At 35.9% G+C, this 12678-nt stretch overlaps 1 protein-coding gene across 8 annotated transcripts in view; it reads left to right on the forward strand.

Moving 5' to 3' along the window:
• Positions 1–9540, forward strand: part of LOC132757714 (putative per-hexamer repeat protein 5) — a 28175-nt gene extending 18635 nt beyond the window's left edge. For 5 of the 8 annotated variants that reach the window (XM_060749071.1, XM_060749074.1, XM_060749073.1 and 2 more), the window contains 9 exons: positions 1025–1129; positions 1985–2116; positions 5565–5642; positions 5773–5895; positions 6265–6393; positions 7646–7756; positions 8047–8178; positions 8512–8623; positions 9353–9540. In XM_060749071.1, the coding sequence (XP_060605054.1) occupies positions 1025–1129; positions 1985–2116; positions 5565–5642; positions 5773–5895; positions 6265–6393; positions 7646–7756; positions 8047–8178; positions 8512–8623; positions 9353–9479 (1049 nt within the window). In that variant the 3' untranslated portion in view covers positions 9480–9540. The remainder of the gene's footprint in view (positions 1–1024; positions 1130–1984; positions 2117–5564; positions 5643–5772; positions 5896–6264; positions 6394–7645; positions 7757–8046; positions 8179–8511; positions 8624–9352) is intronic. The other 3 variants (XM_060749076.1, XM_060749078.1, XM_060749077.1) reach the window with 3 other exon arrangements.
• The last annotated feature ends 3138 nt before the right edge of the window (positions 9541–12678 follow it).

Genomic DNA, 12678 nt, shown 5'->3' on the forward strand with positions numbered 1-12678 from the left:
ACGTCTATATTGATAACAGGAAATCCTGCCATTTACCTAAAACTTGAGATATTTTGAACAGAAAACAGACATTTTCCCGATTTTTCCGAGGCTGTCACTTTTAACCTGCTCAAAATAGTCTTAAAACAGGGGAAAAAACTAGTCCAAAATTACCGTACAGTATCTCCATTCAATGGGCCGTATTTGTGTAATATAATTAAACCAACCAAATTTATAGCCTACCTGTATCGATCGGTAATTTTCAGATATCTGCCATCACTGCAGTGATCTGCCATCACTGCCGCCGGTAATACGGTATGTTCTATAATTTAGTTATAATTTATAGTTATAGGCCAATTACCTGAATCATTTTTGTTCTTTTGCATACGGGCAATTAGTACAGTTATAGTAAAATAGTATTTTGTATGAAAGTCAAAATACCACTTTGTTTACAAATTGCTTTTTCTATTACAAATAATTTCAAATCAAGCACTACTTTCTTAAGGTAACAAGCATCTAACTTGCTCCAAACAATTATATATACTTTATAGAACTTTTTTAAAAGTTTGCCTTTTTCCAAAGAAGTAAACATTTTCTCGTTTCTGAGGCAGGCATAATAAATTATTTGCTTATGCTTTTATGTAAACTTAGCACTAGCCTTTAATGGAGCTTTTTAATTATAGAAACACTTTTTTACTTTTGTATTTAATTATTGCAATTAGTTTATTAAAATGTTTGTACAACTTTTGAAATTTGTAGAGTATGTTCGTAGGTTAGTGTTGATAAGTAAGCATTTATTTACAAAATTATATTGCAAAAGACCGGCGTTGTCTATTAAAGTCAATTTAGTAAAGTATACGTGTTTCGAATTATTCATAAGTATTGTAATCCTATTAAACAAAATAAATTAAAACACTAAAGCTATTTGTAGCTTTACACCCTTTAGAAGAAAGAAAAGTGCAATAAGTTAAAATCATAATTATATGCTACTTATATATTATATGATATTATATCGATTGTGATAAGCATTTTTTGTATTTTTTAGGATCAATGACAGGAGGTACTGGAACCATGACTGGAGGTACTGGAACCATGACTGGAGGTACTGGAACCATGACTGGAGGCACTGGAACTATGACCGGCGGAACTGGTATGTAAAGACGTTTAAACTTTTTTTAAAATATGCTTTATCAATTAGGCTTGCTTTTTATGTGTATTAGGTATACAGTATAGTGAATGTCTTTTAAAATAATGCATAATGCAGCTTGTACGGATATATTATTGTTTCAGAAAGTTCATGCTTTCCAAAATCGCGAAATTTTCATAGCACATTTTTTTCTGCAAGATATAATCTAGTACTTTAATACATACTAATTATTTAAGTTTTATTTGTTTAATTTTGTCTAGCATGCTTAGCTTTAACATTACAGTCAAACCTCTTTGTGTGGACCAGTCTTTGAAAAAAGCAAAAATAATATTTGTTCATTATCACACTTTCAAATATCTAAGAGCATTTTAGTTCAACTCATGCCAATTTTCAATGATGGTCATTAATATCGGAGTTTTCTGTATGCGTCTTTTTTTCTCAGGCGGTTTTTCTCACGGGTTTGACTGTTTCTGTATGGACAATTCTTATTTGTATAAACATTCTGCTTTTGATATTACAGGCTTGAAATCTTTACAAGCTATGCTTTTTTATGCTTAAGCTTGACTTCATACTATCCATCAAAATTCTGAGATTTAATACAATCTTTCACGTTTAATACACACTTTCAAGTTGTTGCAAATTTATTGAACAACATTATTGTTGCAAACTCCGCCCTGCCACCATCCAGAATAAAAAGTGAAGTAAGAAGATAGACGAAAATTCGATGGATGGGGTAGGAGTGGTCGGTTGGTTTGGGAGTGGGCGGGTTTGCTTTTTTTCTAATTCTTTTTGTTATTGAACATAACAAATAATATATAAGGAATTTTGATGGGTAGTAAGGCTTAAATTGTCTGACAGGTGGCGCCTCTGCCACGTATTGTATGGACAAGAAATCAGACTGCAATGCTTATGAAAAGGCTATGTGCACAGACATCAAATTCAAGGCTTGGGCAAAAGAAAATTGTGCAGCGTTTTGTAATATGTGTGGAGGTATGCATACAGACAAACATACGTTCATATATTATTTCTTTAAAAAAAAGATTACACCAGTTACAATCACGTGATGTGACGCTACATTCTAATTATAGCTTAGGAATCTAAATTTAGCATCAAGTAATGCCAGCACAGCGATAGAATTGTGCTTTCATTTGCAGATTACATGACATTGTGTATTTGAATTTTTGTTGTAATTTTTTCGCAACTCAAATGTTATAAAGAAAGTAAATTTTCCCGGCCAAAAAAAGATGTTGGTTCTCATAGGAGACTTATAATGAATAAAAATTAATTGTCGTTTGACGTCCTTGTAATGGCAGGCTGTCGTTTTGGCGTTCTCAACTGAAGGAGTTCTCTCGAAATATTCTTCAGCTTACAGGGGCATGGTTCAAGCGTTTATTCACCAGTACATGATGCTACTTTTCAATTATTTATATTATTTAGCTCTTATACTTTAGATGTTCTAACAATTTTTATACAGAAAAACCTCAAGTGTGAAGACATCTTTTAATCTTCCTAAAAATCAAAATGCCTGTAAGTGGAATGACAGAAGAACATTACTTATAAACCTCAACATCTTGCGCATTTCTTATACCCTGATCGTCACTCACTGGGCACTTCTTACACCCTGAACATTTCTCGCAAAGCACTTCTCACACCTTGACCATCACTCATTGAGCAGTTCTCACACCCTGAACATTACTCAGTGAGCACTTCTTCCACCCTGAATATTACTCACTGAGCTCTCTTACATCCTTAACATTACACACTGAGCACTTCTTACAACGTGAACATTACTCACTAAGCACTTCTTACACCCTAAACTTTACTCACTGAGCACTTCTCACACCTTGACCGTCACTCACTGAGCAGTTCTCACACCCTGAACATTACTCAGTGAGCACTTCTTCCACCCTGAATATTACTCACTGAGCTCTTCTTACACCCTTAACATTACACACTGAACACTTCTTACACCCTGAACATTACTCACTGACCACTTCTTACACCCTAAACTTTACTCACTGAGCACTTCTCACACCTTGACCATCACTCACTGAGCAGTTCTCACACCCTGAACATTACTCAGTGAGCACTTCTTCCACCCTGAATATTACTCACTGAGCACTTCTTACACCCTTAACATTACACACTGAGCACTTCTTACACCCTGAACATTACTCACTGAGCACTTCTTACACCCTAAACTTTACTCACTGAGCACTTCTTACACACTTAAACATTACACACTGAGCACTTCTTACACCCTGAATAATACTCACTGAGCACTTCTTACACCCTTAACATTACACACTGAGCACTTCTTACACCCTGAATATTACTCACTGAGCACTTCTTACACCCTTAACATTACACACTGAGCACTTCTTACACCCTGAATATTACTCACTGAGCACTTCTTACACCCTGAATATTACTCACTGAGCACTTCTTACACCATTAACATTACACACTGAACACATCTTACACCCTGAACATTTACACTGAACACTAATTACACCCTGAACATTACTCACTGATCACTTTTTACACCCTGAACATTACTCACTAAGCACTTCTTACACCCTAAACATTACTCAGTGAGCACTTCTCACACCCTCAACATTCACACTGAACACTTCTCACACCCTGAATATTACTCACTGAGCACTTTTTACACCCTGGACATTACTCACTGAGCACTTTCTATACCCTAAACATTACTCACCGAGCACTTCTCATACCCTGAATATTCCTCACTGAGCACTTCTTACACCCTTAACATTACACACTGAGCACTTCTTACACCCTGAACATTCACACTGAACACTTATTACACCATGAACATTATTCACTGAGCACTTCTAACACAATGAACATTACTCAATGAGCACTTCTTTCACCCTAAACATTACTCACTGAGCCCTTCTGACACCCTGTATATCCCTCACGGAGCACTTCTTACACCCTGAACATTCACACTGAACACTTCTTACACCCTGAACATTACTCACTGAGCACTTCTTACACCCTGAACATTACTCACTGAGCACTTCTTACACCCTGAACATTACTCACTGAGCACTTCTCACACCCTGAACATTTCTCACTGAGCACTTGTCACACCCTGAACATTACTCACTGAGCACTTCTTACACCCTGAACATTACTCACTGAGCACTTCTTACACCCTTAACATTACACACTGAACACTTCTTACACCCTGAACATTACTCACTGAGCACTTCTCACACCCTGAACATTTCTCACTGAACACTTCTCACACCCTGAACATTACTCACTGAGCACTTTTTATACCCTGAACATTACTCACTGAGCACTTTCTACACCCTGAACATTACTCACCGAGCACTTCTCACACCCTGAACATTTCTCATTGAGCACTTTCCATACCCTGAACATTACTAACTGAGCACTTCTTACACCCTGAACATTACTCACTGAGCACTTCTCACAATCCTGCACATTATTCACTGAGCACTTCTTACACCCTGAACATTACTCACTGAGCACTTCTTACACCCTGAACATTACTCACTGAGCACTTCTCACACCCTGAACATTACTCACTGAGCACTTCTTACACCCTGAACATTACTCACTGAGCACTTCTCACACCCTGAACATTACTCACTGAGCACTTCTCACAACCCGGAACATTACTCACTGAGCACTTTTTACACCCTAAACATTACTCACTGAGCACTTCTTACACCCTAAACATTACTCACTGAGCACTTCTCACAACCCTGAACATCACTCACTAAGCACTTCTTACACCCTGAATATTTCTCACTGAGCGCTTCTTACACCCTAAACATCACTTATATTCTATATCAAAGGTGACTAGTGATCGTTTACCTTAAATATCACCTATGTACCGTCCATACATGTACGTAATGAGTTATTAAATTAAAGACACTCAACAGTATGCATTTTCACAATGAGATGGGAGGCTATCCCGTTCCATAACATGGGTGCTGAAATATGGCAAGCTAAAGTGTCTTGTTGTCGTTCAGCTTGCTTTGATGTCGTGTTCATGTACTATAACGAATACCAAAATGTCAAAAGATAAAATTATGTGTTGTTGCCCTTGCATACCATGTTATGGCTAAGTTCAATACAGAAAATGTGCTTGACGAAATGACATTAAGCGCGTATCGTCTATCAATTGTATTTTAACACCTGCAATTTCGTATGATTAATTGAATACCGGTATATACTTTTAGGTATAGCATGTTAGTTATTACATATTATGTTCGTTTTAAAATATTCATGTGCTATTGTAGCCAAATTTTCTAAAGATGTTTTGTAAATCTATCATGGCAACTTCAACAATTAAACAATGGTATCGGTTCTATAAAATAGTAATAATAACTATACGATTTGTAACGTAAATACCTTTTTTGTTATACAAAAACAGGAGGAACTGGAACTGGAACAATGACTGGTGGTACCGGAACTGGCACAATGACTGGTGGAACTGGAACCATGACAGGAAGTAAATATGAAAAACAAAACATTAAAAAATAAGAAATAGAGATAAACACTTAGATTTGTTTTAAAAAAACGCCTTTCATTTACATCCGGTCTTATTACAGATTTTGACTTTTGTTTGTGTTTGTTTACAGGCTGTGGTGACGTTGCATCAAACTGTGCCTTGTTGAATCAAGCCAACCACATCTGCTCTGATGCCGCCGCTAAAGTCTATGCCCAACAAAACTGTGCAAAAACATGTAATATGTGCGGCGGAAGTAAGTATAACATAGGATCAGTTTTCACTACTTTTGAATGCAAAAGTAATACTGTCTAAGATCATGACTTCTGTAAGTGATTCTTCAAGCGGTTCAAATTTAGTACTCTTTGATTTTTGAAATGTATATTCAATCCATATATTATGATTTTAAATGAATAAAAATTGTCTGTGGTGTATTTACTCAATACTTACAATACACAAGAAATATGGTACAATTGAAATACCTGCAATAATCACTGCGGTATAATTATAAATAAATAATTTCCACTATAATTTTGAAAGTTTTTTATAACAATTATAATGGCTGTGATTCTGACAAAAATCCAGTAAATTCCCGTGTATCATTTATTTGAAACTATAATGACAGCAATGACAGGTGGTACTGGAACCATGACTGGTGGAACCGGAACCATGACTGGTGGAACCGGAACTGGAACTATGACAGGTGGAACCGGAACTGGAACTATGACAGGTGGAACAGGAACCATGACAGGAAGTAAGTTTACCGTTCACCAATAATATTACTCAATTTTATGTTTGCACTTTTGTCATGTTACTTACTAGTATCTACTTTCGCAATGATAACACTTTCTTTAATAAGTGTGCCAAATATTCTACTGTATAGATATAATTTTAAGCAGAGTATGGTAATGTACCATTGATTTTAAAAATGTAATGCAAATAAAGGTAAGCATATTCAGACTATTTTTAATATTCCAAAAGCACACAAGTGTTCAACCAATCATTTCAATCATTAAGCAATCCACTTGAATATAATATGAAATTAGGCAAAGCCTATGATCGGGGATTCCTTTTATTTTTTTCCGTTTTAAAGGTACCATTCGGTATTTTATGCACCGCTTCCGTTTTCACTCGGAACACTCGACGATTATCATGTATCCGAAAAATTGAGGTTTGTTCCGTTATCGGAATAACCTGCCTATTATCATTGAGTTACATTGTAAATAGCGGCGACCGACTAGAATTGACACTGAAAATTTCATTGATAGGTATAGAATTCTATGCATTTTTTAATTGTTTTTTTTTTCTTTTAAATATACACGTGTAGTCTATAGCCGGGCAAGCCAAAGCCCAATTGCGGGCCCGTTCTTTGACTTCCCCGTATTATTATTTTTTATTTTATATTCTTTTTAAATAAACACGTGTAGTCTTTAGCGGGGCAAGACAAAACCCGGGCCGCCTTGCGGCCCCGGACTTTGACTTCCCCGTATAAAAAATTATGCAAATACTGTAAATTGGGAAATATTTTCGATATTTATTTTTCGCTTATTTTCAGAATCGAAATCAGCGTAAATTCAAGAAATTCGCGTGAAATTCCATACGCAACCTTTTTGAATTATGAATTCGTGAAAAGGTCAGTCTACAGTATGCGCTTCACTGACCATTCTGAATAAAACTAAATGATGCAAATGTTTCGCTTAGCATTCAACAACTCCGAAAGTATCAAAAACAGGCAATTTCCAACAATAACTCTGTTTCGAAATCATGCAAATGAATAAGCAATCTTTAAAAAAAAATTAAGCTTGAACAAAATTTGTCAGTTCTAGAGGCCATTTCACTTTTTGACAGCGCAACTTTATGGTAGTAGCTTTATATTGAAACCCATATGATAGAGGGATTTTATTAGTATTCATATTATGAAAGTTCTCGTTAATTATAGGGCAAAAGGTTGTCAACGTTAGCAAATTATTCACTATTCAAAGTTCAAAAAAATATTTTTTCCATAGGTTGCAGTGACACCATCGCAAACTGTGCCGCTTACGACCCGTCCATTTGTACCAGCACCGACTACAAACAATGGGCATCGCAGAACTGTGCTGGCACATGCCATTTGTGCTGTAAGTAATTAATCAATAAGGTGTACACATGGAAGATTCTCAAAGTTTGGATGTTGCTTTTCGTCATGATCGGATTTATGTATGCAAAGAGAATAAAATGAAGCAAAAAACGTATCATAACAAATTTTCCGTATTGAAACAGTGTATTTTGTTTAAATAAAACATCATTTAGCTGCGGAAAATTCTGTTTTTAATTTTAGCACTTCTATCTAACAAATCTAGAAATCCTTGCACATGTGTTCCTATTTTTATAGATAAAAAATTATCGGACCGAACTTGTTTTATTACAGCAAGTCAAACTTCCGGAGGTTCAATGACTGGTACCGTTACTGGAACTGGCGGTGGTGGTGTTATCACAGGAACAGGAACCATGACTGGAACCGGAACTGGAACTGGTGGCACCATGACAGGATCAGGTTCCGGTAAGCAATATTTTGTTATTTATTCCATGTTTTATTTCTAAGTACTTTAAACTTTATATTGCGTGCGTCCGTTCACGAGTACTGAAATATTTTTAAAATTAGGCGGGCTTAAAATACTTTGTTCAATGAAATGTATTAATTTAATAACAATTTCTTTGACGAATGGAAATGCAAGTAAACTTCGTCATTTTGATTGACTAATGAATACTAGGCTAAACGATGAATGCCAAGTATTGAATACGGATACAATTTCGTATTTCTTCGAAATTACAGTATTTTACCAGGAATCTTATGGATACATTACATTATATGTAATTGTTTATCCTTACTTAGGCTGTGTTTATGCCGGACATCTGTATACACAAGGTCAATCTTGGAAGGACGGTTGTAAATTCAGATGCCAGTGTGTAGAAGGAGCAACCGGAAAATACCAATGCACACAACTGTAAGCCTTTTCTTAGGATTTATAAGTCACGACAGTATTGGAGCAGTATCTCTGGACGCTTGCAGAAATCATGATCACAAAATAGAAAAATATAGCTTTTTCGCCGATTCTTACACTTTTCATTCATTACTGTTTAAAAATATGTGTGAACAGATGCATTAGACGTCTTAAACAGAATATCGGCAGGTAAAAAAGGGGAGATTTAAACATTTAACCTTGTCCGGTTTATACCGGAATACGGTATTTAGAGTTTTGCTCCAACACTTTTTAGTCTTTTTAACATTAATTATTTCCTTCAATATTGAAGATAATCATAGCAATTCTGTGATGACTGGTGAGTTTTCATCTGGAAAGAAGAAGTTCGTTATTGAAAAAACAGAAACATATAACCCTAACCCTAACCCGAGAAAGGAGAAAAACAATTATCTAGCATGAGAAAATTTTCAAAGCCTTACATTTTTGGGGGTGACAATGAGTACATTTAACCTCTGCAGAGCAATGCCATTTAGGAGAAAATAATCTAGTTGTTGCTGAAATGTGTTCCTCTACAGAATGTTAATTTCAATGGGAAACCTAACTTGGGAAAAATTAATACTGTGCACAGTGTTGTATAGGGATGGTTGGTCGGTCTACAAAACGCTGCTTTACAAAGGTTACGTGTGTATAAGGTCTATAAAGCCTAATCTCGTTTTTTTGTACACTTGTTGAATATGTTGATATATTTTGCAGGTGTGTACAATGGCAGCTTCCACAACAGTGTCACATGAACCCACCTGCACCAGGCAAATGTTGCCAGACCCCATCTTGTCCAGCTGGCTTTGACATCAAGTATCCAGTAGGATATACTGAAGAGTAGAATCGAATTGTTTGAAATGTTATGGAATTAAGAAATTTAAAAAAAAATGATAAAAAATCAATGTTTGTATTGTTATATTTATATATACCATATATATAGCACTAATTACCTCTTTAAAAAAATACACCACAAGGCATTTACTTACTTTAACATTACCCCATGACGTATGACGCTCGGGCAGCCTACCAGGACAGTGGTCATACAAAGCCTTTGGGTGAGATTATAGTTGTTTTAGTGAAGTTGTCGTATGATATATGTGCATGGTTAGCACGGAATGGTTTTCATATTGATGGTTTTCGATCACGAGACATATAATGAAATTACCACAGACCTAAAATATATCACTTCTCATTTAATATACTTTGTAAAAATTTTATGGTCTATTGTCCTGTCAGTCAACAATTGTCTTAATATACAGGCATCATAGCCATAGAATTGAACAATTTTAGATGGTCATTAACTTCATAGTGTCTGTGGCATTTGTAGGTAAAAATAAATTAACTTGTAGGAAAAGAATATTCTAAACGGAGAAAATACTTTGTTTTGACCCCAGATGACCCACATTCGAACTTGAGCATGACTCTTCTAACCCATTTCACGGATATTTGAACCGAAAACGTTCGCTTTAGAGTGTAAACAAAGTTTTTCCATATTTGGGCTGTGTGACATAGATTTAACTCCAGGAAGCTGCTGGAAATCACCAAAACAACCTATCTGACAAATTGTCAGGATGTTTGTGCTGTGCCCAGATAAACCATATTTAAACTAAAGCTAGAAGTAATCTTAACAACCTTTCTGGCCAGTTTCCAGGATATTTGGATCGATACAGTTCCGCCACGCTTTTCCATATTTACGCTGTGTAACCCAGTTTTTGACTCAAGGTCATGACCTTGAAATCATTTAAACAATCTTTCTGACAAATGTTAAGGATATTGGTGCTAAATGTTTTTCTCTAGGTTGTAAAACAATGTGGTTGGTTTTTTTCTCCATAATTGGACTGTGTGGCCCAGTTTTTGGTCCCAGATAATCCATATTCGATCTTGAGCTAAAAAGTAACTAAACTACCTTTCTGACTAACTTCCAGGTTATTTGGACCGAAACAGTAGCAACTAGAGTATTAACAAGTTCTTTCTTCTTCTTCTTTTTCTTTTTTTTTAAGGTGAGATAAAAAAAATGACCTTGAATGTCAGTCATTTATGAATGCGGGTCAAGTTCAGTCTCAACTTGAAGGTCTTGTCCAAGGAGTTGTTGTGTTTTACAGTACTCCATTAAGAAAAAACGCAATTGGGACCAAAACTGCCACATTATATTCATCTCCCCAACTCCCTTAAAAATTGATTTTGTTAAACTAATTTTGTATACAGGGACATATAAAAAGAACCAATGGCTGTATTGAATGTAAACACTTACATATACCAATCATAGTGACATTACTATGTCATTGATTGTTTAGCAGTTAATTGTCTTGTTTTTTTGTCAAGTACACATGTATAATATATACGTTTCAAACTTCTTTATTTCTATAGTTCATTGTAATAACATAATCATTGCACTTCTCATTGTAATAAAATTTAATGGTTATAAATGTGGGTAAAAACATTTAAATATGTTCTTCTGCTCAATAAATATTTAACTGAAATTGTTAATTTAAATTTAATATTGGCAACAAGTATACGAGAAATGATCAAAAAGTTCTCGGCCTGATATTCTTCTAGCCACTACACTGACATTTACACACGATGCGTCGATACCGATATCTTATTAAAGATTACTGACCGAGCTACACACGGTTTTACACAGATTAAGTAACATAAAACACACTTTAGTCAGTAAAGGGGTGTATCATTTAGACTAAATGGAGAAAGTTGAAATTAGAGCCGAAATTAAGTTTTGTAAGAATGGGATGCCCCCCCCCCTCCCCCAAAGGAAATCCATGAAGGCTTCATGGATACACTTGGGAAGGAGTCCCCTTCCTATAGCACTGTAAAAAAATAGTTGCTGAATTTTAGAGGGGCGGAGAGAGCATTGGAGATGATCAGCGGCCTGAGCGGCCACCATGGCAACGATGAAACTGCCGAAGCTGTGCACGATCTGGTCATGTGCGACAGAAGGCCAGACCTGCAAAGCATTGCTAGGGAAGTGGGTATAAGCTTTGGTTCAGTTCAGGCAATTCTGATGTCTATGGCACCTCAAAGGTTTCCGCTAGATTGGGTCCCCAGACAGTTGACTGACGACCAGAAACGGACCGGGGTTGACATTTCAAAACATCTTTTGTCTCGCTACAAGGATGAACCTGATTTTATCTACCGGATCGTAACTCAATACGAAACATGGGTCCATCACTTCGATCCAGAATCCATACATCTCTAAATGATTTCAGCGAAAATAAGGCAAATTAAAAGAACCACTGATCTTAAAAATGCTTCCTCTTTCCAGAAATGATAATTTGTAAGAGTTATCAACGTCCCCTACCTAAGGGAAGTTTTACATGAAGCACAAACTTGAGGTATGGATCTGGACTTTCAGTGCACAATTTTGATCAATGCTAGGTCTGCATATGCAAGTAACAATAAATTCATTAAAGAAATATAATGAAATAACCCCTGTGTATGTGTCAACAGAAATACATTTGTATAGTTATCACTATTTCAAAGTCAAAAAATGAGACAAATACAAAATGGATTAAACTGGGTATATTTTCGTGTCCAGTCCTCAATCAAGTTATGTGGGCAATTCACCAAAGCATTCTTTTTGCATGGACTTGACTTGGCATCATACCCTGTAAAAGAATATTTTAGGCTTTGACCTCAGTGTGACCTTGACCTTTGAGGTAGGGGTCTAGGTGTTGCGCATGACATGTCGTAATATTATTGTTAACATTTGTGCAGTTATTTTAAAATCCCTTGATAGATGAAAATGTTATACACTGCACAATAACAGACCATGTTAAGCTTAAGCACTAAAGTGGGACCTCGACATTAAAGGTAGGAGTCGGACTGTTGCATATAACACATGGTTCCATTGTGAACATTTGTGTCAAAATCCCTTTAACAATAAATAAATTATGGACTGCACACAAGATATATCCTATAAAAGACCATGCCAAGTTATATTGAAATCCTCTATACATGTAGAAGTTTTGCTGGGACAAGCGTTTTTCAATGACCTTGACCTAGTTAGTGACCGGACACAAAATATA

Source organism: Ruditapes philippinarum, unplaced genomic scaffold, assembly GCF_026571515.1.
Source record: "Ruditapes philippinarum isolate M1 unplaced genomic scaffold, ASM2657151v2 ctg1722_1_1_1_1, whole genome shotgun sequence".
In the NCBI taxonomy this organism is placed as follows: Eukaryota; Metazoa; Mollusca; class Bivalvia; order Venerida; family Veneridae; genus Ruditapes; species Ruditapes philippinarum.